Source organism: Ptychodera flava, chromosome 13 (genome assembly GCF_041260155.1).
Source record: "Ptychodera flava strain L36383 chromosome 13, AS_Pfla_20210202, whole genome shotgun sequence".
Lineage (NCBI taxonomy): Eukaryota > Metazoa > Hemichordata > Enteropneusta > Ptychoderidae > Ptychodera > Ptychodera flava.
In genome coordinates, this window is record NC_091940.1 from 12,387,218 (window position 1) to 12,413,471 (window position 26,254).

Below are 26,254 nucleotides of genomic sequence, written 5' to 3' on the forward strand. Positions count from 1 at the left end.
TTGTCAACTGACCCTCGGATGAAAATTTCAGTAATGGTTTCAGAAGTTCCTGATACTCCGCTACTTGTTCTTTCTTGTTCTTGGCGATGCCGTCGATGATCATGTAGACAAAGAACAGAGGCCACTCTGACTCCACCTTGTCAAACAGCTGCCAATCAAAAGAATAGGGTTGAGGTCAATAGAGGTCACAACCTGATCCACGCTAGGTCAAATCTGACATGATGTTGTAATGAAATATGGACCAAATGAGCAAACTGCATGATGGGAATATATGGGAAATTTCAGCCATGGCTGAAGCAATCAATTACTGCTTTCTGTTCTAGGTTCCATGGAGCCATCAGCATTTCAGGGCACTGGTTTGGTATCTGTGTTCAATTGTGTGCACTGTTTTACTCTGACCTAACCAAAACCCTTCAGTATGCTTTGTAAGGAAAGGGGTCGTGCATTCAGTACAATATTTACTGCAATCACATCTATGGTAAAAGTTGCATCATGGTAAATATGGATAGTGTAAACATGAACAGTTTGTTTGATGTTGAGAGAAAAACCTGAAGTAAGTAATGGTGAAAAAACAAATTTGCGATATCTACCATTTGGTGCAGAAAGTGATATTGTACAGAAAGCAATACTGATAGCAATCAAGCAGTGCACATATAGACAAATTCTGTTTTCATATCCATGGGCACAAACTATTTCAACATAAAGCAACTGTCAATAAAAGTTCCACCTACTTTGATTTCAGCAGGTTTGTAGTGTTTTCTGTTTCTTTCCTCCAGTACTGTCCCAAAGCCATCTCTCAGGCATCTCTTGAAGCCATACCTTCCTTTCAGTTTCCTGACAACCTTGTCAATGGATCTATTTGTCAGATCAGTGGAACTCACGGCAAATGCAGGAAAACTTAGTGTGGGTATCAGGGAAGCATCAGTGTTCTGTGAACAAATGTGACATGAACAGTATTTCAGAAAATTCATAAAATCCATTTTAGATTTAGTATATTTCATATATGATTTGAGATTTTGTACAAAACAGACACTTTCAAACCTTTAACTGATGTTTACACACAAATATCATTTCTAATTTCAAATACCAAATGTAAAGTCTGTGGTTTGAAAAAACATACAAGTTTCAACCAAATCTGATCAAAGGTTACTGAGTTTTAGCGATTTGCAGGATTTTTCCTTTTTTCCCCCCTCATTTGCATATTTTGACACTGACATGCTAATTTGAACAAATTCACATCTCCACCCCTAGGTGCACCTGTACACCAAATACTAATACATGTACGGTAGCTGCTGCGGTTTAAGAGTTTTTGATCTGGACGGACTAACATACATACATACATACATACATACATACATACATACATACATACATACATACATACAAAGAGACAACATGTAAATGAGATGCAAATGAAATGATTCACCTTTTACAATAAGCTCTCTTTGTTATACCAAATGAGAGCTAAAAATTGCCATGTTATCCAGATATTTTTTAAAAGGTATACAAGGAGCATTTTTAATATTTCTATATCAAGTAAAGATTGAGGTAGCTTTCATTCCCTAATATGTGATGCATTTAATGTGTGTGGTTCCAGGAATTTTGGCTAGCAGTTTGCCAACCAAGGTGATGTGATGAAACACTTTCACTCAAGAAAACTTAACACATGACATATCTTGATCTTTGGCAAACTCTAGGAATTTTCAAAAGCCTATGAATTAAATGAGAGAATTCACACATCTTGTGTTAGAGGGCGCACTGCCTGTGAAAGAACAATCACTTGCCTTGGAACTGCTTTCCCTGGGTAGGAGTGTTTCTAGCGTTGTTCTATTCCTGTTGTGTGCATCAATGTCCACATACACCTTGGACCATGCAGCGCCGTGCTCACCAAAGAGATTGAAGCCACTCATTACTTCCAAAGCTGCTTTAGCCATACCTATTGAGCTGAGAACACAGATATCTGATCAGTAGCCATACCTATTGAGCTGAGAACACAGATATCTGATCAGTAGCCATACCTATTGAGCTGAGAACACAGATATCTGATCAGTAGCCATACCTATTGAGCTGAGAACACAGATATCTGATCAGTAGCCATACCTATTGAGCTGAGAACACAGATATCTGATCAGTAGCCATACCTATTGAGCTGAGAACACAGGTATCTGATCAGTAAGTTTGTTTTCAGACAGTCCAACATTTAGGGGGAGTGTGGTCTCTCATTTACTCATAGGTCTATGGCAGGAGTAGTTTGAATGACTTATAGTAACTCTAATGATATAAAACTGGTATTTGCCCAGCAGAGGTGTACCTATGGATCACAACTTGACAGAGTGTCCTGTGGTGTGATGATGTACTTAGCTACTAATTAATTTACTTGTTTTCAGTACGTTTTTGCTTCATTCAAGAAAGCATTCACATCAGCACACAAATACAATTTTTGAACAGAGTACACAGTGCACTGAGAACAATACAAGGAACAAAAGTGAGCATGGTGGCTTCCAGTAGAAGTGGAGATTAGAGAAAAATTGTCCAGACAGCATGGTAGGACGTGTCATCGCAAACATATGTAACAGTCACTTGGACAATGTTCTCCCTGGATGATTTCACAGCTTCATCATTTTTGTTATCACTCACTTTGCACCTGATCAACTGGCAAAATTGTATTTTCAGCTGGAACACAATAAACTGAGGGCCACTAACTCTACCAATGCGGGTCTTACCTGGCATGGAGTTCAACTGTACCGTTGTTGTATTTGCTACCTCTTTCCCACATGCCGTAGTCTGGAGTTCTGTAGGCACGTTCTAAGTAGTAGACAAGGTTCTGTATGAAGTTGACTTCATCCATAGTGTAAATAATCTGACATGGTGGAAGGAAAAAAACACACAGGATAGTTTGACATTCGCCATAAACTTTTAGAATAAAATGGAAAATATCTGATTCAGTGACATTCAGAATTCAAAAGCTTGCAAAATTTTGCCAGGAATCAAACATATTCCAAAGTATTTGTGTTTTACGAAGACAGCATGCATGAGATGTGAGTGATTGGACACCTTTGAAAGAGATTTATTCTGTAAATTGTTGCTTTCTTAAGATCTTGGGGAAATGAAATCACGTCTTCTTCTGAAGCAGGGTAACTTGGTTCAATGAATCTCCACTGGTGAAACTCTGAAAGCCACTTAAAGGATGGTAGTACTTGGGACACGGAATTGGACAAAATCTTCTACAGATACAGTTCTGCGACACAACTTTGGAGATTTGCGAAGCAGGCAAAAATTAACAGGCTGTGTGGAGAGGTCATCACCATTTTCATCATAAAGTTGGAGAGAATCTACAGTTTGAGGCTAGTTTATCAGGCACCAAACATACAATGTTGCAAAACTATCCGTGTAATGCTGATGTTTTGACATATTTTGTCTGTCCCCATATCTTTAAACATATAAAACTGCATTAATTTGACATTTTTTTTTCAATATCAAGGAAAGAATTATTTCCAACAGAGAGTCTGGAGAGAACACATACAAGCACACACTAGCTCAAGTCTGAAATCTTGATGATGCAACGATAATTTTTTCACTTAAACAGGTTGTTGGATAATTTATTCATTTATTTTAATAATTTATTCATTATTTTATATATTTATTTGTTTATTTATTTATTTATTTTACCTGTAGTCCAGACTGTATCATCTGGGCCATGTAGAGTAGATAGAGTGCGATTGCATCAATCTGTAAATGTTCAAAGTCTGGATCCAGAATAAATCTACCATCCAGTTGAAATTTGGAATGCAATGCATGATGGGTAGACTGCTCTATCTTGAACTTTTCAACCTGTAAGAGGGGCAACATGAATCAAGATGAACTTGACACAAGACAAGAAATAGTTTGAAACCAAAAACAAAGTTGTCAACATTTGGACTGCTGATAACTTACAAGATGACTTACAATCATCTATAAACTCTAATATCATGTTTTATTTTGTTACAGCGCATGAAATTCATGGAAAACTTTATCCTGACATTTGGTACTGTCTACCAAATAGGCATAAGAATGACCCTGGTTTTTTTTAAAGTACACATTTTTTTACACTGTAACAAATCTCAAGGCATTTTACAGTCTGATGTATTTCCTATTACTATTTTGAAAAAATATATTTTAAACAAGTCATCGTTGATGACACAGTCCCCACTTGTTAATGGGTACTTTGATTACAGGTCCTCAGAGAGGATAGAGTCCTCTTCATTAGGTCTGTGATCAAAATACTTTTTAATAAATTCGCTTGATACATGTCTGAGTTGTGGTTCAGGACATGAAAAAATCGTAATAAAATGGCCACACGGCGGCCATATGGATCTTATCACAAAACAATTCAATGTGCATGTGTGTGTCATAGGTCAAAGTCCTTGTACCAACTTTGAATAAAATCGGTTGAGATATGCCTGAGTTATGGCTCTGTACATGAAAAAATCGTAACAAAATGGCTGCATGGAGGCCATATTGGATCATATCACAAAACAAATTGATGTGCATAGCTATAACATTGGTCAATATCCTTATACCAACTTTGAATAAAATCGGTTCAAACATGCCTGAGTAATGGCTCTGTACATGAAAAAATTGTAATAAAATGGCCGCCTGGTGGCGATATTGGATTGTATCACAAATAAAATTGACATGCATATGTATGACAAAGGTCAATGTCCTTGTATCAAGTTTGAATAAAATCAGTTCAGATATGCCTGAGTTATGGCTCTGTATATGAAAAAATCGTAACAAAATGGCCGCATGACAGCCATATTTGATCGTATCACAAAACAAATTGAGGTGCATATGTATGACATAGGTCAATGTCCTTGTACCAACTTTGAATAAAATAGGTTGAAACATGCTAGAGTAATGGCTCTGTACATGAAAAAATCATAATAAAATGGCCGCCTGGCAGCCATATTGGATCGTATCACAAAACAAATCGACGTGCATCTGTATGACATATGAAGTAATCCATTTACTAAGTTGAATGAAATCGCTCCAGGCGTCTCTGAGATATCTGCGTGAACGGACGGACGGACGACGGCGGACGGACGGACGCACGCACGGACACACGCACGCACGGACATGACCAAACCTATAAGTCCCCCGGACGGTGTCCGTGGGGACTAAAAATTGAAATCTTTATCATACAAGTCAATTTTTCACTTCATATTTGTTTTACACAGTCAGAAAGGGATAGCACCTTGCCAGAAATCACTACTGGTTTGTTTAATCTTAGAATAAAAAGTTGCTGAACATGTTACCACATTTACAGCATTCAAATAAAACCTAGAAAAATTCCTAGGACCAACAGCATATAGCTTTCCTTCTAGTGATCAATCCCCTACCCTTTCCTTAATCTTATACCAGATGATTATAAAACATGTAAAAGCACTGATTAAAATACAAGGGGAAAAAGTCATGATAATGCCAGTAAGATTTCATTCGCAACACTTAAAAATCAATACTTGCTACCAACCTTTCCAGCTTGTCTCATGAAACAAAACAAAATACCCCTCATGCATTTCACTGCAGATTGTTCAAGTTCATAGGTCCTTCCAAGGTCATTGTCAATCCGCCTGTGATAAATGAATAAATCAGTGATATTTGAGAAAAAATACACCACTCTTTGTACCTTACCGATAAGTTGCACATAAATGCAAACTGCACTATAACGGTAGCGTATCACTTGTAATAAAACCATGAGAATTTTCAGTACTTCAGGATTTGAAGAAATTTGATATGGGATGAGGTAAATGAGGGTAACACAGCGGAACACCACTACAACTCATGACAAAAATCAAAGGCATTGAACACAGTAAACGTATTGGCTGTTGCAGGTGTTATTTACTGTTGCTGAAAAATATACCACCTGTTTATTTTGCAAACAATTTATCACCTGCTAATAACCTGGTTACTAACATCCTTTTGAGTTTACAGCATGTTGACTCAGTGGCTAAGTTCAGCCACACTCCACAATGTCATAATCAAACAGGTACACATAAGTGAGGCTACCCACAATTCCCCTTGATTTGTTCACTCAGACATTTTTGCTAAAGGCTTTTTCAATTTTATCAGTTTCGTAACAATTCTTAACTTACGATTTAAGTTCAGGATTATTTGTTAAAACTATGTTTCAAAATTATTGATTGTGTTTAGAATTCAACAGCAAATTGAATGAGAAGTCGATGTTGGTGGTGCTAAAAATTGCACACTTGTCAAGGTAAAGTTATCAGCAACTAAGATGGTCTAATCATACCACCTGTCAGACATGCAAATCCTTTGTCACAAACATTAAAAAAAATCAATACCCTTTCTTTTGCCAACACAGATGAAACTTATTCCCTTATTTTCTTTGAAAATATTGTGTATGGCTGTCAAAAATCTCTGTCGACAAAATTACTATCTCCTCCGCGGAAAAGGGATTGATCTTCTCATTATACACAGTGAGAAACCAGAAAATTATGATTTATATCAAAACTGTGTTGCCAGAATTTTGAAGTGTGGACCGAGTTGTTCTGTGTACAGAAGAAATTTGCTTCAGTTCAGTGAGTGATCTGTGTGTGTACGGATCGTGGAGAATTGTGGGTAGCCTCACTTACTGTGAGGCAGTGAACTAAAAATAAAGATTATTTCTGTAACCATAGACTCTTGAGAAAACGAGGGTCTATGCTATGAAAAGACATGGAACAATATTACATTACCTGTATGCCAGTGCCAGGGACCAGACAGCCACTGCACAGTAGACACTATCCCGTACATTGGCCTCATTTGTTTTACCTTCTGTGTCCAGTGGAAATAAACCAGTAATTGAACCTTGGTAACATAGTATCTGACTCTTTACTGAAATCAAAATATAGACAAAATAAATTAATTTCACTTTTCCATGTAGATTTAGTTAGTCTCAAAAAAGATTTTCTTTGTAATTGCAACATGGCATGGCATGCATCGTTGGCATCATTTATTATTTTTCTGGAGAAAGAACAGGTCACAAATAGGAAGATAGGCATCGCTGTGTACTTTTTTGAATCTTACTTATTGATTTGACAACTATATTTCAGTGTAATTACTAATTACAACAACCAGTAAATCAAATTTTGACACTTGACTGAAGGGAAGGTGATATATCCCATTCCCTTTGTACATTATAAAGAGGTTTCGTACATGTACGCAGCTATACAGTCCATGATTCCAAAGGCTCTGTTGTCAGGTAGTGGTTAGTTTTTTTTTGAAAGAAGTAGAGAATGAGTCATGTACAAGGCAACAGAATTTCAAGGGAATGCTCAGACTGTTGACTCAACTATGATACTATCACACAGTCCAGAACACTATTAAATATGTCTGACTTCACGGAGGTATGTGCAAACAAAGAGCACATGCAGAAGTTTGTCCTAAATAGCTTAACCCTGTCATCTCTGAGTATTGGGCCAAACCCAACTGATTTCTACACCATGGTTTGATCCATTCATCGAAAACAGGGGTGATACAGTGGGAAAAATGAAAGAAAAGCCTTCTGGTGTCAGCTACTGAGTTAAATCCACACATATTATAGGTTAGTATACATTTTATTTATATCAGGCTACAACCACACAAGTTGCAGGGCGATGCATTGTTAGGTTGTGGCTGACCTGGAATGACCTTTACGTCTGAAAGGTTAATGTTATAAAGCTTTGCAGCCCTGAGCTGTGCCCTAGTATATGTTGCTACGTGCTCTCAGACACTTACACAGGAACAAGATGTGTGCAATTTATTTAGGTGTGTCCAAAACACTAAACAGGCTCAGACATAAAAATAACTCTCCCTGACCATAACATTAATGTGAATATTTTACAGAAATGTAGAAACTTTACGAATTGGTGTATATTGAATAAATGCAAAAAAACATACAAACTTGGATCTGAAGGAGAATATATATTACTGATTTTAGAAAAAACCTGTTGACTGCTTTGCTCTTTGAACTTTTGTTCGTATTTTGGTTTACTGTGACAAATACGGACTTGAATACAAAAGTACTAGGTTTTATTTGGCTGTTTCACATCCTCTTCTGCCTTTGCACCATTAGGTCTGTCTCAGTCTGGAAAGTGCTTATGTTAGCTGATGTCACTGTAAACAGTTCATCTGCCCAACTTTACATTACCATATTGTTTTTTTCTTTAAAGAGTATGGAACTGATAGTAATAAGTTGAACACTGACTAAAAAAGAGAACACACTCATGTATTTTTAAGTTTTCCTGAACAATTGCTGTAATTTTTTTTGTAAGACTATTTTTTGAACTATTTAAAAAAAATGTAATCTGAATACCAAACACACTGATTTTAATTCAGCTGTCAACGAATCTTTAGAGTCAAAGGAACTGTCAAACGACACATAATGTACATCTCAGTAAAGTGAGAGAGCTGGCAAACAAAAGATAAGCCAAGTGACCGTAAAATTCCTATCCATGCCATGACAGCAATTTACAGCTCACATTTTTTGGCCACTCCTTCGTCAATTCCCTGAATTCAACAGGAGTCTTCAGTATTTGTATCATTTTGTCATATATGTAGTACAGTTGTTTGGGAATTATTAGATGCAAATGTTGGCTTCGATGCAGTCCCTGAAAGTCAAAATGCAGCCAGTAGCTACACTGGGGAATTTCAGTCATAGACTCAGAAGAATGCAGCTGGGAACTGACTGTCCAGGCATGCCCTATAAATTCTAGAAAGTGCAATTTTACACAGCTGTGTAGAATTTATGTTTCACAGCTGTATAGAGACATATAAATGCATTCTTTGTTGAATTTGGCAGACTATTAAAGGTGATCAAAAAGTCCACCTTGGTGTGAAATATCAATTGCTATGATGAGGATCAAAGTGACAAATCTGTGTATTCTGTGATGAATATTACGTGATTTTGACATCGATGACCTTTCATCCACTGGAACCTGAGTGACAAGCTGCACGTAAACGCCAAACGGCAACGACATAATATTCTGATCACAGATTACAACCAAAGCTCACACTTCTCATATGTACAGTGTACCAGTACCAATTTAATCATACAGCGACAAGAGTTAAATTTGCTTTTATATGTCAACGAACTCATCATGGTTGAATTGAGCTCATGTTTCACAGACTGCAATTCTCCAGTTTTCTGGTTAATTACAAACATGACTGTACCCTCTAAAGTACATATATACTAAGCATATGCAGACATGCAGACACACTCAGTGAGTGAAACCATGATCAAACTGCAATTCATAGGGTTCCCACTATACACAAAGAAATTATTGACGAGGGCAGTTTCAATCAGGAAGAAGAAATATCCCTGTAGATTCAATGATTTTCATTCATCTTTAAGGCCTGAAAAGTGTCTTAGGAAATTTCTCTGCTAGATTTGAACAGAATTGGCATTAATTTCATGATAGACACTGAAATGAGGCACAAAGGGGCATTTGTGAAGGTAGGTTTCCTTTTACCTTGAGACTGTCACTTAATACAGTAATTTGATGGCAATAATAAACCATGGTCTATGACATCCATATCAAGAAATACAGAAATTTTTAATGAAAGCTTAATTGCTCTACAAATCACCAAATATGTGCAGACAGATTTTTATTCTGTATTGGAGGCTAGTTATCCAACAAATTTCTACTTTCTATCATGAGGCTCATATGGTGCTGTATATATCGAATTTTTATTTACATGCCATAAATGTGTACAACGAAAACTATTTCTTCATTTAAATATATATATACGATCACAAAGTGCATTATCTTCTCAAAAGGGCTTATTTCTTGATGACTTTACAGTCTTTAATATGCAATTATAAATATTTGTTTGAAAATTTTGATGTTTTGGAAATTAATCTTACAGGAATGGTGAAAATGGTTCTTTGATATCACCAATGTTATAAATGAAACTATAAAAATTATAAGCCACAGGCTATGACACGACTGCAGTAAGGAGGTCAGATTCACAAAAACAAAATTTGATTTCATTTCCATCAGCAGTAGAAAATGTCAGTGTTGCTACAGTTAGTAACAAACCTATACTAGTATAAACGTGATCAGTTCTGTAATCCCCATTTTGATTGCTCTGATCTTTGGAGAAATATCCAGTATCTTTTTTTGTGTAAGCATGGAGCTAGAAATGTTCCTGACATCCCCTGTTGTAACTTGTACTTCTTGTGCCATCTGAAAATGTGGATACCCTAAGGCCGTGACGGAATACATCGATCACAACTCCAGGGCTATTGTGAGCCTAGCGCCATGGTGTAAGCAAATCACGGATGTAAAGACAGCTCAACCACGAGAGGGACCGTGGCTCAACCTATGATTTGGTTTGCCCATGGTCATGGACGTACCAGATGGTTTGTCGTCAAACCCACAACCCCAGGCACAACCTCGAGCTACTGTACTGCAGCAAACACCTGTCAACTGGTTGATTTGTACGTAGAGCTAAAAATTGAGTAAAGTTTGCATCAGGTCTGCGCATATGTGTATTCCCAAGCGCGGTTTTTTGGTAAAGAAGGCCCTGTAACGCCTGTGTGAGGTGTACTTGTGCTCGTAGTTGTAGACTGCGTCTCAGCCTTTGCAAATCAGTCATTCAACTTTTCTGACAAAACGTTTGTACACATTGTTTTGTTTTTTTGAATGTTAATTATAATGTGTCCTAAAATATAAGTTTTTATAACACATGATCGACTTGGATACAAGTGAATGTAGTAGGGAAAATTGGGGTCCTCGTGAGATCTTCGTTTATTTCGTGCAAACAACGAAACATACACGGGACACTCACAGCAGCTATTAAACAGCGGGTGCGAATGACAGACATCGCGATCTGAACGCGAAAGGACGGCTCGCTCGCATATTTTGTTAATTTTCGTAACTAGGACCTATCTACATCCTAAATAATGCTGCCGAAATAATGATGAATAATCAAACGAACCTCTTTTGTAGTAATGATCAAGTTTTTCTTCCACTAATTTGTGTTTTTCTCTCTCCCGTTCTTCCATCTTATCATCGCTCACTTGCTCAAATCCGAAGGTTCCTCCGATACCAGTCATCGCGCCGTCAAAAAGTAGCACATTTGCGCCCGATGTCGTAAAATTAACTAAAAACAGGTAAGTTTCGTCCTAAAGCTTCAAGGAACATAACGTACGAGAGCCTGCGATGTGTGATTCGGTTTAATGTTTCTAACTTGTAAATTATTCGAAGTAGGGTCGACTTTTTATCAAAGGTCGCGCAATGGAATGACCGATTTACGGAATGAGATGGAGAAAAGACAAACAAACTACTAAACAAACCCGGAAGTGAAATCTGACATGAAGCAAATATGGACCACGTAGTAAATATTGCAATATTTCTCTTGTTATCTATATTTGTAACGACAAGAGGGACGCAGATCATTCCCGGTACCACGCCATCATTCAAAGACATCACTAGTTCGGTTTTTCAGGGTTCTGCCGACGGCGTGGTAGCTGCCTATGGCGACTTCAACAATGATAAAAAACCCGACGTTTTCGTTATCACGGAACAGGGTGAGTGATATGCAAATTATGTTATTCAAACATGAAAGTCTACGAGATCGTATTGTCTTTCAGTGTTTGCATGTACTAAGTTTCAATTTTATACGCTCATCTCTGGTATTTTACGAAGAACTTCTATTGACAAGGTGCAGTTTCTGTGATCTGCTTTATTTTCACATTCGTCCAATCTATTTTTGTACATCCATGGTCCAATACATTGAAATGCTTGCTACAGTCTTGAAAGTACATGTATTGCACTATATACCAAACATAAATTTGCTTACCTTCACTTTAAGTCAGATAGGATTATCCCCATAAATTGATATTCACAATCAACTATTGTGACATTAAGCATAGTGCGGGTGTGTATATTAATTATTGTAACAATATATACATACACCGGTATGTGTGTGTATATATATATATATATATATATATATAATACACATATATATATATATATATATATATATAATATTATTGTTATGATTATTGTCATTATCATTATTAATTTAGTGTTATTGCACACTATACACTAAACATCAACGTTAATTCTCGAAATACAACTTGCCACATCATAGATGTTTCGATATACTGTATTTCACAGGGAAATGAGACTCCTGGTCATTACTCATTGATCTTTGTTTCTATTTTACACAGAAAATCTTTTCATACAACTGTGTGATATATTTACTATCCTTTTCCCTCGACTAATATATGTTCAGTTATATTCATATAACAATAATCACATGCAGAGAGTACTGGATTCAAAATCAACACATATTTAGTTGATCCAAATGAAAAGATGGTGAACAGCCCAAAGCAAATTTCGGGTCGTAATCTGGTAATAATTTTTCTCATGTTTACGTCTTGTGCTTGTTTTTGGTTTGCATACAGGTCACAAGGTCAATTTATGGATGTGGGTAGAAACTAGTAAGACTGTCCCTGGCAGCTCACCCAGTGTATTGCAAAAAAGTGACAAAGTAGTCATCTCAACAAAAACGTAAGTATTGTCCAGTTTTTCTGACTGTTGTATATAGCGAAAGTACGGTAGAAGTCTTTCCCCACTTTTGAGCCATATCATTGGCTTTTAAAGGTATTTACATGTAACGAGATTCAACTCAAATAGAATGATAATTATGTTATCGTGCTCTAATCAAAACATTCTTCATCATAAAACTCCTTATACAGGCAAACAACTTGTTTGCTTCCTTGCACTGGGACGTCTATGGTTTTTCCTCTTTATGCATTACCTCTTGATAAAAAAATCCAGCTGCACTTTGTTGATGCATTTTGGAATTGCATTCAAGATTATTTGTGTTGTTAACCTTACAGCAATGACAGTGTTGTAACCAGTGTTGTACCAGGAGATTACAACGGCGACTCCATGATGGATTTGTTGATCACAACGAAACCCAACAATAAAGCCAAAGATCTGTCAGTTCCTACATCTGCCTTCATATACTGGGGCAATTATCTGACACTTTCCATTGGTAAGATATCAAAATCTTCTCTGAGACTGTTTACTATCTGTCAGAGGATTACATGCAAACAAATACTATAGAATTTATATATAGAGGAGCTGTTGATAATTTACACGTGGGAAATATTTTTAGCACCAAAATGTCAATTCCATGAAGCCCAGCTTCTGTGTAGTGAGCACATGTGATTTAAGACAAACCATTGTTTTTGGATTTGAAGATTTCAAAACTGATGTAATCACATTTCTCAAAGTGGTTTTGTGGCTGTGGCTGTTGATTTTGGTACAGGATCAGAAGTCTTATGATATATCAGATCAGTGTACAATACCATCTCTTTTGTTTTGAACTAAAGTCTAGTGTGATTTAAGACATACAATTGTTTCAGGATTTGAAAACTGCAAAAACTGATGTGATCACATTTCTCATAGTTTTGTGGTTGTGGATTTGTGTACAGAATCAGTTACAAGTCTTATGGTATATCAGATCAGTCTACCTGACAATTTCTTTTGTTTTGAATGAAATTCTGGTATGATCAGGAAATCAGAACTTGAAACTTCATGCAGTCTACTGCCTTCTTGTAAAATAAATTAACATAAATACAATGAGTTAAGATTTCATCTCAATAGTGAGATATGCATATCTGTAGCAGCATCCTGTCTTGCATATTCAAATAATGAAACAGACCAGACCATTCTGTAAGAAACTGTGTCTGAAATATTCTACAAAAGGTAATCCATGATAGCAAAAAAAAAAAGCATGTACTCAGACAATGTCATACACAACAACAGAAATATTCCAATACCAACTTTTACCTTTGTGACATTGCAGATCCAGATCCAACAGTTGTGTCAGAAGATCTCTATGACCAACCTCATGTTATGGAGTAGGTATCAGCCTACGCTTTTGCCATTTTCATATAAAGAATTCTACTCATGCTCTTGGTTTATTTGCCTTCTGTTGAAACAGAAAACTTTGCCCTAAATATGAACTATTCTGGTTCAACAACTCTGCAATTGATACTTTGAGAAAAATTGTTATTGGCAATAATCACAATGCTATGTTTTGTCTTCTTTCCAATGCCTTCTCCAGTTTCAATGCCGACATGATCCCAGACTTGTTTGGTGCTACATCGAATGGAGACAGATACTTCTGGACAGGAAACAGGCAAGTGATTGCAGGTTTAGGGGAGATTGTTCCCATTCCAGAGGAAGTGTATTAGACCTGACCTAACTCACAACAGATATCTTGTAAATTATCCAGTCACACCATCGCTAGATTAAAACCTTGCAATTTGCAAATACTAGTACAGCCAACAAGGTCATGGAGAGTGATATCATGTGACCAGCACACTGGTTAGATGGAACTTGCATAATAGTATACATTGAGCATTTATTCATATAAACCATCGTCTGCCCTACAGATACTGTTTTAATTTTCATGTAGCCTGTCAGCTACACATCCCATATGTTGTAATGTTTGTAATAAAATATTGAGAGACTATGGTGTAGACCTTACACAGAGATGTTTGCTCATATTAGCATCAATGACTTCAAACATCGATTGTTGGAGTTCAAAGGTCATAGGGCAGGAATGCAAGTGAGATGTGAAGTAGCTCTACACTCAGAGGAGTGTTGTTCTCAAGCTGTGAATGCACAGTATATCAGCTACTCCAGATTTTAGGTTAAATCATGTGCACTCTTATCCAGACTTTTGTATACATGTGTGTCTTATCTCCATAGAGTGTTCCATGTTAAGATATGTCAAAGCTTTAACTTGATATCTATGGCAACCATTTAATGACTGTTCTACAGACAAATGTCAGGTTCTAGAAGTTCTGTACTATTTATATTAAAACTTTAGACCGGCATTATCAGTTGATACTCAAAATATAGACTAACTCATCCTCCATTGTTCGCAAAATATTTTGCCTTTATATTTTGGTAGAACAACAGTAATAATTAGCCATAAAATGAGAAAAGGAATCACAGAAGTTGATAAAGAGTAGGAATTTTTTGTTTACAATTTTTGTACTTTTTGACCAAGCATTGCCAATGCTGTTGAAATCTCAAGTTTTATGTCTTTTATCTAATTTTTTTTTTTCACAGCACTGACAGAAAGGCCATCGGACCCATTCCTTTCAATAGTGTAACCAACATTACCACAGGGAGCACTCTGTTGAAGCTGAGAAAACCTCACTCACACAGTTTTGTTGATATGAATGGAGACTTTGGTGCTGATCTCCTTGTCACAGCGGCTGATGATTCAGGTGTGCCTAAATATGAAAGCTGGTTCAACGTGAAAGGCAACCTGAAGTGGGATGGAGCCCATCTGCCTGACCTACCAATTGCCAACCCGGCTCATGTTGGGCAGTCAGTGTTTGTTGATATGGGTAAGTGTGTGCTTCAGTGTCTGTTTATTAGTTCAAATTTGGAACAAATTCTTCACAGATAGAGGGCGTTGCAGCAAACATATCACTGCGTGCCCTTTGTTTGTTTAACAGTCTTATGGATAGACCTCATGAAAGAGTGTACCTGAGGGACAGATAATCGAACTTTCAAATTTGTACAATTCTATTCTGATCTACTACTTGTTGGGGCTCATTTAAAAGCTCTTGGAGTAAGAAAAATTTTCACCGTCTTGGTTTTTCGCATTACGGGAAAGCTCCATTAACTTTGGAATACCCCACTTCCCTACTTTGTTATCAGAGGATTAATTTCACAGACCTGACTTTCCTACAATGGCACCAGCTGGATAAGATAAACGTAACAATGGAACATTAACACCTTGGGGGATTAAAAGTCTTCTGTTTGTCACCCGAGTTGGTCAGGCAAGGACCCGGGTTTCAGGTACCATGCAAGTTAATGCAGTCTTTCCCTAATGGAAATGTGAACATTTGATATTTCCCTATAGAGTTATCACAGGGATGGCAATTGTTTTGAATTTCCAAAATCAGTAAATGTTAAGTAATTTTTTTTCTCTAGTAGCAAACTTTACACGGTGAACCCTGATTCTTGATTAAGTAAGAGAATAGTTGAAACATTTCATTGAGGAAAGGTTGAGCAAAAGGTTAAGTTTTGAAGGTGCATACTACCTTAGCTTGACACTGCGCATTTTCAGTTCACAGAAATTGATTTGACGATAACTTATCAAGTGCACATGTCAGGCTCATAGGTGTCCAAATTTTAGAATTTTGTTGGAAACAGAAAGCAATCATATCCATGAAAAGCCATTTCCCTTCTTTTTCAAATTTGATATTTCTGGCATGGCTGTTTAATGCGAAAAAATATCGACAAGTAAATATATGTAGCCTAAGATGTTGAATTATATGCATTATAATAAGTGCATTTCACAAATCTGTTTTCTAAGATATGAATGGGAAGATGGATCATGTTGTACCACTATGTGAAGATGAAAAATGCACATCAAGTTCTATTTATGTAAAACCGTTTGGTCAAAAGGAGGTGAGTACTAAGTACCAGCAGTTGTGATGGAACAAAGTCTCCCACCCTGAATTTGCATATATCCATATATGGTGAGAGGGGTGTGTCACCACGTTTAACTATGGTATGCTAACATTGCCATGCAGTATTAGAAGTGCACTTTACTCTTTGGCCGTCCAAGTGAAAATCAAATATTAACTACTTTAGGTACTGATTCTATAGATTGACGGACACACAATGTGCAGATCAGAGAACTGTGATAGTTTACAGTCAGTAAATGTGTCTATATAGGCAATTCTATTCCATGGATGGAAGTATGTGATGGCTTTCAAAGTGATTTAGACATGATTGAATTCTACATCACATGTTTCACTGACCAATGCAGTTACAGTTTTTGTGTAGTGATGCAAGCAAACTTAAAATGCAGCAAATAACCATAATATCAGACCAAAGAATTTGAGCATTTTTACCTGGAATTCAACTGTCAAATACACCAGTACTCCAAGTCACTCATTTTGAATTCCTTCTGCTTTGCAACAGTGGGTGCTATTGGCTAAAGAGTTCAAAGGAGCCGGCAGCAGCTGGGGCTTTATTCCACCAGAAGATAATTCATTGGTTACGTCAACAGTTCCCATCATGCTCTGGGTTGGTGACTACACCCTAGATGGATATATGGATGCCATGGCGATCATGAGAAATGGCACTGATAGGTAAAAACTTTTGCTGCATTATCAATTGTATGTGCAATTTGTGATGAATAGAAACTGACGAATTCTTGTATAGAACTTTAGTTATTTGATGTACTTGGTGAAGCCTATGATAAACAAGAGTTACTTTAGGATCCAGCATGTCAGTTGAATGTAACTGTTATTGTGTACCAGCCACAGTATACAATTTGAAACTTGCCACTGAAAATATCACAGTTGTATGTTGGTGCAGTACTTTTTGTCATCTGTGCATGACAGGACCTAGATTTTCAACCAGAAAATCATGAACATCCTATATTCAGCAGATATTGATAGAAATCTTCATTCCTTCCCTTGGAGCAGGATGGCGCCTTCAAGAGCCAAGAGATAGAAATACCTTTGTTTTCAGGAGACTTTGACTTGTACAACATTGCCTCTCATATGTGGACAGGATCTACTACTTTTTCCCTTGCATTCTATTTCTTTTAAACAGCAAAGCTTCCAAAAAGATAATCCTTCTGGAGAATATCGCCTGTACATCTTCCGATGCAGATGTCTGCCAGCAAGGTGGCCGTACGTTTCGAGTTGACATTGAAGAAGGAATCATGAACATAGACAACCCAGTACTGACTTCATTTTGTGATTTCTATGACGATGTAAGTCCTGTCTGTGTGGCCATCAACTATCATTACACCCCTGTGTTCATTGTTCAATTGCATAACATCATCTGAATACAAAAATTTTACAGCAAAATATCAGATGTACCATTCTGTTCACAGATTTGCTATTGATCTTCAAAGTCTAAACTCAAAGTGTTTAATCTTGCAGTGTCATCTGTAGGGAGGTAGAGATTGTACAGAGGGTTGTCTGTCAGTCAAGAATAATGCTGCATTAGACATGCAGCAGCACTTGTAGACTTTTTACATGCTACAGCAGGAAGAGTAGTGAGACAATGTTATGGAGGTGATACTATTTTTTCTCATCAATCACCTGACACAAGGAAAGGAAAAAACAGAGGAGCTATATAAACACACATACTATTACAAATAAACAAGATTTTAAAAGTGACAGAAGCCATCACAATTGAGAACCTGTCATGTTCCATATGTAAGCCATGTTTTCTGTTAGTGCCTCTGTACCAAAAAATGCAGCTGGTCAAGCCATCTTCCCTGTGTGCATTTGCATAACCAAAAAGTGCATTAGCCCTTTTACCACAATGGTTTTGTCCAATCCAATTGTTTGTAGTGGTGAGGCTAGGCCTATGTACCTGGAAATTGGGGGAAAGTGCTTGGAAAGGGTTGTCTTTGTGTGTCCCCATTTTTGAGGCAGCATTTTGACTCGATGTAGATATATAATTTTGACTGTATGTGGACATATTTTTTGACAGTATATAGATACATTTACTATTGTTGCAACTTTGGATATCACAACCATGATACGATATTTTGACAAGCCCAGTGAAAGCTTAGATAAAACAAATGAAACATTCCAAGCCATCGCTGGTCTAGGATGGCAGCCCTAATGAAATGATTTATGCTTTGCCAAACATGTAGGGTGCTTTGGACATTATCGTGACTACAATGACAGGACCAAATACACAGCCTCTCATACATGCCTTGCAGAACAATCTCCATGAAGATGCAAGTTTTGTGAAAGTCAACGGTGAGCTTTCTAATTGCTGTCTATGGCCTAAATTAAATTCACCTTAGTGGTCTGAAAAGTGAACAAGTACAAAAGTACTAGGGAAGTTACATCTCCACATCAATATTGCAAGTTGATTGTTGCTATTATCAATTACAAAGATCATTCCCCTTTGTGGTTTTTGATTTTTTATGCCCATCACAGTTATAGTAAAACAGATCAGTAGAGACAGCATACCAGGTAACTGCTGTAACTATCAGTAGCTTTTTGCTCCAATTTTGCAAACCATTGTGTTATGCTAGCCTACCCCAGCTTTGAGGGTTAATGTCTGTAGTTACATATGTTTTCATGTCTTTATTTTACAGTGCTGAGTGGTTTATGCTTCGGTGACTGTCCCAATGGAATTGAGGTGAAAATTGATTCCAGCATTTTTCTATTAAAGTAGCTTGATTCTTCTCTCACTTTTATGTATTAGAAAGCAAATATCGAAACTGTGGCAAAAATATTCATCATTTTTCCTGTGAATCAAGATTTCTGTGAGTTTGTATAATTCTATGTTGAAGTCTTATTACCTTGTTTTTGCTAGCCGTATGGAGTAAATCAGCCTGGACCAATGATCCGCTATCAGACAACTGATCCAGATGGCAACCAGCAGTTCTGTGCAGGTACAATAACATTCATCACGTGTGGGATAGTGTAGCTTTAACTTGGACCATTTGACTGGAATAATAAAACCAATACATCATGTATTTGATGTGATATGTATTGTTCTGATACTGATGTGCAGTAGTTTCCATTGATTATTGCATATTTACCACTGTGGCCAATTCACTGGTCAGATTCACACTTGGCAGTGGGATGAAGTTGGCTGTTTAATTCACTTGAGCAACTTGATTCAACAGATTCAGTCATCTGCAAAATTAATGCTTCAATATTTATCAACGGTTTTACATTACATTTCCTCGTCATAAGAGTATATATACCAGTATTGACCATTGAGCACACACCAAGACAGTATGACATATCGATATATTGACTGACTGACTGACTTACTGACTGGCAAAGTTTTAGTAATATGCATATTTTGTTTCCTTGCTGTAATTAATGTTGCATCCATCACAAATGTGATGGTAATTTAGCTGTCAAATAATTCATGAATTTCAAAATAAAGCCCTCTCATCTTTCAGCTGGACAGCTTTCACAGTCGGCGTATTTCTCCCTTCAACAACCCTTTGTTCTGATGGGGCTTGGACAGACTCCCAATTTTATAGACTATCTCACAGTTGGTATCCCATTCACTGATGTAAGTATGACCAACTTGAGCAATTATACTAACAATTATGTCTGGTAGGTAAGTAAAATGTACCTTTTCCCCACAGTGAAATCGTTTACAGGCAGCGCAAATCTGAAACACCTTACACAATTGCTCTCACAAGAATTAATTCATAAAATCAAACTTGTTTGATGTAAACCCCAGTAAAGATCCTCTATAATCCTGTCATGTACAAATAATGTATACATGGTTTTTAATGTACTACAATCACAAAAATAAATACTTGTAAATGATTGCAGGAGCTGAATTTTACAACAATGATAATCTTTTACAAAATCAGGTGTACAACAACTTGAACTTGTAAACCCACACATACACAAATACCCGAAAGAATTGCTGTCATCTGGAAGTGAATTTAGTTCCTAATATGGAAACTCTTCTGGTGGTGCAATGTTTAGCACATCCACTGAATTCTTAGTATAGCTCTTCCATAGCAGTCTGTCTATCAAATATGCCTAAGAGCAGTTCAGTTCAGTTCAGTTCAGTTCCGTAAAGGGAATTGTTATCCATTGGATAATAAAGATCCCTCTTTGAAGTAAACACAGACTATTGGAATGGTAATTCATCACTGAGACAGCACTAAGTGCAACAATAGTAGTGGTAGTTCCTCTTGAAGATATTTACACTGCTAGAGTTCACAAACCCATGACGGTAGACTGTTCCAAGCATGAATCACTCTCACGGTAAATGAGTGTTTTCTGACATCCTTCTTGACTGATGGTTTGGCAAGTTTCAAAGAATGGCCTCGCGTTGCTGAGTGCATTTTCAAATTAAGCAACAGGTTACACAGATCCACACCATGAAGTATTTTATAGAGTTGTATCATGTCGCCTCTCTCTCTTCGCTTCCTAAGACTTGTCAGGTTCAGCGCTTTCAGTCTTTCCTCATAGGCTGTATGGTATAGACGTGGCACTAACTTGGTAGCTCTCCGTTGGACTTTTTATAATATATTTATGTCACTGACCAGCCATGGCGACCAAGCTTGAATAGCATATTCCAGATGTGGTCTAACCAAGTGTTTATAAAGCTGAACCATAATTTCCTCTGATTTGTATGTCAATGATCTCTTGATCATGCCAAGTATCATATTTGCTTTTACAAATAAAACATATGATGAATCTCAAGAAACTGTCCATCAATGAATATGAGATGGACAATAATAAAATGATTATAGTTTTAAGTTTTGAGATCAATATAGCTTATCATAGGTATTTTGAAGTCTGTACATAGTTATGACTCATAGTACACTGTATTTTACAGTATGTCAATCCCTGACCAAAGCCTCTCCACTTACATTTATCTGTTAGACTATATGATGACAAGACCTTACAATTGCAAGTTTCGTTTATGAATGTCGTTATTTTTTAGACTCCCAAGAAGCACACCTGGACACAGCTGATTCCAAATTCCCAGTTGATAGCTATTCCTTATCCACCGGATGATCCAAGCAAGTAAGTATCAAAAATGGATGGCAAGTTGGCAAGTATGTGCATCTGCAGTAATACACTTTTCATTCATACAGGACTTCAATTTATGGAGGTAATTGCCAAATGAAGGCAAAGTCACAACTTTCCTGCCTCAAACAAGTTTTGTAATAAAGCTTCTTTGGTTGAATCTCCATCAGAGAAATACTTTGTTAGCATTTTAGTAGCACTGATCGCGATTTCAGGTTTGTTACTACATATAGCTGCACTCGCTCATCTGACCCCACTGCCTGAAATTTGGACAGATTTTGTTGCAGCTTGGCAGTCTGTGCCATAAAAGCTTAACACTAGCAGGATTTATTTTTGTCGATCTTGTGGACAAACATTAATTTTTGCATATTAATGAGAGAAAAATGTGATTTGCAACCAGAGTTTTGCTCATTGGAACTTTCTTTCACAACACCAGGTCAAAGGGCAAACTCTAGGATTTCGATATGCAACGCTCACCAGCCATTTTAAACAAATTTAGAAAATCTTGACAAGTGTTCAAAGCTCCACATTAGACTTAAAGCCACATTTTCATTGTCGTACAAGTAAGTGAAACTACGGAATGTAAACATTTACAGGATTTGGACAAACAAATTTGAGAGGTGAGGGGGACATCTTAACATGTAAAGGAATGGACATTAGATCTTCAGACTGAATCCAGACCTACAAATTTATGAGTTTCGCCACCTTCAACACTTGAAAGTGGTCAATTACTCCTTGAGCAAAGAAAATTGTACATTCCAATTTTGAAGTTTGTTATGGTAATGAAGAAATTCGCAAGCTAATTCCAGTTTCAAGTAGTTTTCTCACATCAGTGGGCCACATTTGTGAATTTTATAGACTTTGGGGAGGCAGCCTTCCTTTCAAGGCTGAGCAATTTTGAGAAGTCTATGAACAAGTATGAAGTGGGATTTCATGTACATGCACACACAGAAATAATAAGATCTTGAAATTTTTTTAATCTTTTTATTAGAAAAAAATAATTTAACAAAACTAAAATTACAAAAAGCCAAATTATGAAAACCTTACATTTTACATATGCTGAGACTGGAGAATTAAATCAAATTGAAAGAACTACAATGTCAAATGGGTCCAAGCTTGGAGAAAAAATAGCAATCTGACTATATGGTAATGGGGTTGCTGGTTTGGTGTGACAGGTTTTGACAGTACTCCCAAGTAAATGGTGTTGTAAAAAAATAGAAATTTAAGCTCCCGAAGAACAAAATGTTCAGCTTTTAAATTTACATTTCTAATGATATTTTATTGTAACTGAAAATTCCAAAAGCAAGCTAAACAATTTGTAAACGTGATGTTAAAAACAGTGAAGCAAGCTCACAAGTGGCGGTTTTATGCACGTTCTCCGCGAATTCGCCTTGCGAGTTGTATGTCCTTGGGCATGATGGTTACCCTCTTGGCGTGGATGGCGCACAAGTTAGTGTCCTCAAACAGACCCACCAAGTAAGCTTCCGCCGCTTCTTGGAGAGCGAGTACCGCCGAACTCTGGAATCTTAGATCAGTCTTGAAGTCTTGGGCAATTTCCCTGATGAGCCTCTGGAATGGTAGTTTGCGAATCAGGAGTTCTGTGCTTTTCTGGTAGCGACGGATTTCACGCAGGGCGACTGTGCCTGGAAAAGATGGAAAGGACTTTTTCAGTTTGACATGTTACATGATACTAGTTTTAAGGCAAAAAAACTAGGATACTTTCTAGTCTCAGACGTCTTAACAAAAGTGATGCGTAGAGATGGATTTTTAGCTTACAACATTACAGACGTGAAAATTCTATCGTAAACGATGCGGCTAGTGCAGATGGACTGGACGAACGGCAAAGTTTTGGCATGAACGAAAAAACTTCCGTTAAATTCCGAAACTTGCTGTATTAGCGCGCCTCTGGTTGGCTGTCAGGCTTTATTTGAAAATTCCGAAACTTGTCATTTTTGATCGAAAAAACCACGTAATTTGTACTTACCGGGCCTGTATCGATGTGGTTTCTTGACTCCCCCGGTAGCTGGTGCACTCTTGCGGGCGGCTTTGGTTGCCAGCTGCTTCCTTGGTGCCTTTCCTCCGGTTGACTTTCGGGCTGTTTGCTTTGTGCGTGCCATGGCTTATTTGGCGAATCTTCCTTTGGCTTGCTTCACAACTTCGACGGAGCTAGATCTTACGCAGATTTTACCAAGGCGGAGAACTGAAGTTTCGCGGCAAAAGTTCCTTGTTTTATAGAAGTCAAAGTCATCTGATTGGTTGGCAACACCTGTTTGCAAGCATTATCCTGCTTTCCTCATTGTACCTACGATGCCATTGGTCAATATATGAATGCCCAGTTGAGCATGTCGGGAATGACGTGCCTCGCAACAAGCTCTACGCAGCAAGAATTTTGAAATGCATTCTCGTTTTGGTTCACCAGCTGAATATTTTGTTTCCTTTCGGCAAATTTATGTAAAAAAATTTTCGTTTCGTTTCGGCAAATTTATGTAAAAAAATTCTCATTAGACACAATTTTCTCTTTCAGATGGACAAGCAAACTGCTGGTTAGGCCCAGCCCGTTGATTTACATGACGGCTGGTGTTTTAGGGGCGACGATGCTGTTCATCGGAGCAGTTGTCGGGATATTACATTGGCGGGAAAAGGTAAGGTTCCGACCGAAGAACAGAAAACCACACTCGACAGCGTTAGAACGACATAGACTTGTCCAATTATCCGCTCTCGGGGGAACTTTTGTAATTAATGCCTTCGAACTGTATGTTGTTGGTTCCTGATACCCCATTTAACATGGTAAGGTCTGGAGAACATTCGAAAGTGAAACGTTTATATGCGTGATAATCCCGGCAATTTTCTGTAAATTTGTTTCTCACATTTCTCCACAGCGGGAAGACAAAGAAGAAAAACGTCAGGAGTCCCATCGCTTTCATTTTGACGCCATGTAAAGTCAACGAAAAATGCTAAAAAATCCAACTTGTTTTGAGTCTTTTGGCAAGCTCTTTCATAGCATTACACATTACCGCTGGTACAACTACCATAACTTCATTCAGTAGTATCACAGATATTGTGCTGTCACTTACGAAATCTGCACAGGAGGGATTTTCTTGTCCGTGCGGTCGTTTAATTGACACAACGAAGCGGGTTGGGAATACGCTGAGACACTAAAATGTAGAGCGTTTCAAGGTTCCGTAATTTACTCTTTCGATGGAAACTGCTGCACATTTCCATGCCTTGCAAATATCGTATGTAAAATTTTACTAAATAATAATGGTTAAGTTATGATAAATCACATTTAATCGAAAAACGTAAAAATCGATCTGCAAACGTGCAATACCGAATAATATACTGGCACTGTACATAATCAGGTAGTACTAGTAAATGAGAAGCTTCGCAAAAATTGTCAGCGTTTAGGAAAATATTTATTGAGTGTAACTTATTTTTGAACATTTTGCCGTTGTCTTTGTATATTTCGCTCGTGTCTTGTGTACTGTAATATTACATTAGAGAGTTTTAAGAAGCTTCACCGGCGTGCAGGGTCATTAACTCGATCACTGAGTGAGGGCGTGCTATAGTGCCAGCGTACTTTAGACTCAAGTTGATCTCCAGTTTCTTCCTGCCCTGATAAAAAAAAGTATGTGGATATGATATGTGGGCGTAATCGATTTGTATGATCTGTTGTATGCTGAGACAAAAACGATTTACTATTCATTTTGTATGCATAAAGAAATAAAACCAATTTCTAATACTAAAGCTACGTTTCGTCAAGTTTGTTTCCGAGTATCAGAATCGTGGAGCACGAGAACTGAACCCTTTCGTGTCTTCAGTTATATCGAAAATCTACGACAAGGAATGAAATCGATGCAACACTTGCGTGTAGCACAAATAAGTACAAAATCTGCTAATACAGAAGTTCAACGTACGCCCCGTTTTAAGAACTGACTGTCCATGCACCCAAGTGCCTAATTTTACTTCGGTATTTTTAATTAACAAAGGCTTCGTTACCAGTTAGATTTATGATCTGAGGCCTGTATAACGGTTACCTGTGACTTGTACATTATCCTTTCTTACAGTCTCTGTTTGAACGTAACGTATGCGATTATGAAGACCAATGCTTCATTTACGGTGTCATGATCATTTCACTTTGGGCAACACCTTTCATGAGCTCATAAGCTATAAGTAACCTCTGTGTATCTATACGAGTATCTGGATTTAAAGAGCAGTTGCGTGAAGGTTGCGCTTATTGGCTAACGAACGCTCAGTGCTGCCCTCATTAGAATTACACGGCGTGTCTATATAGCCTCTAGTCTCTCACTTGTCAATTATTTGAAGAGGGCGAGCAATGAAGGACTTCAAGATCGATACTAGCATATTTGCCCCTTGTTGATTCACAAGTACAACCATTATAGGAACGTATAAGATATACGAGTAAAGTGGGTCAGGATTTTTAAAATACAGAAATACAGTTAAATGTGGCAAATTACTGGTGGCGTAGCTTCGGTAACTTCGCTTCAAATGTCAATGTTAACTCTGACTCTACCAACTCAGTGACCAGAAATTCTGCTCGGGCTAAAGCTAAAATTAACTTAAAATGCGGGAAAATATATACATGCATGTATTATCATGTGTATCGTAACAAATCCACTGGATACAATGAAGATGCACTGCATAATATTGTTAATATACATG

At 37.4% G+C, this 26,254-nt stretch overlaps 3 protein-coding genes across 3 annotated transcripts in view; 1 reads left to right on the plus strand and 2 right to left on the minus strand.

Moving 5' to 3' along the window:
- Positions 1 to 11,217, minus strand: part of LOC139147445 (phosphorylase b kinase regulatory subunit beta-like) — a 31,015-nt gene extending 19,798 nt beyond the window's left edge. Inside the window, 8 exon segments of the mRNA XM_070718553.1 lie at positions 13 to 148; positions 732 to 929; positions 1,785 to 1,944; positions 2,724 to 2,860; positions 3,670 to 3,831; positions 5,510 to 5,609; positions 6,735 to 6,873; positions 10,960 to 11,217. Of these exon segments, the coding sequence (XP_070574654.1) occupies positions 13 to 148; positions 732 to 929; positions 1,785 to 1,944; positions 2,724 to 2,860; positions 3,670 to 3,831; positions 5,510 to 5,609; positions 6,735 to 6,873; positions 10,960 to 11,077 (1,150 nt within the window). The 5' untranslated portion in view covers positions 11,078 to 11,217.
- An 82-nt stretch (positions 11,218 to 11,299) lies between these two features.
- Positions 11,300 to 25,318, plus strand: LOC139147446 (T-cell immunomodulatory protein-like). The gene is made up of 16 exons (XM_070718554.1): positions 11,300 to 11,551; positions 12,437 to 12,542; positions 12,875 to 13,032; positions 13,849 to 13,903; positions 14,110 to 14,184; positions 15,126 to 15,409; positions 16,387 to 16,481; positions 17,001 to 17,170; positions 17,640 to 17,802; positions 18,700 to 18,808; positions 19,153 to 19,196; positions 19,374 to 19,452; positions 19,975 to 20,090; positions 21,489 to 21,571; positions 24,099 to 24,216; positions 24,454 to 25,318. Exons 1-16 carry the CDS (start codon positions 11,347 to 11,349, stop codon positions 24,511 to 24,513), a joined length of 1,920 nt encoding a protein of 639 aa, XP_070574655.1. The 5' UTR covers positions 11,300 to 11,346; the 3' UTR covers positions 24,514 to 25,318.
- On the minus strand, positions 22,807 to 23,785 carry LOC139147447 (histone H3-like). The gene is made up of 2 exons (XM_070718555.1): positions 23,559 to 23,785; positions 22,807 to 23,217 (listed from the first exon to the last, which is right to left on the minus strand). The coding sequence occupies exons 1-2, from the start codon at positions 23,689 to 23,691 to the stop codon at positions 22,940 to 22,942; spliced, it is 411 nt and encodes a 136-aa protein (XP_070574656.1). The 5' UTR covers positions 23,692 to 23,785; the 3' UTR covers positions 22,807 to 22,939.
- Positions 25,319 to 26,254: the final 936 nt, after the last annotated feature.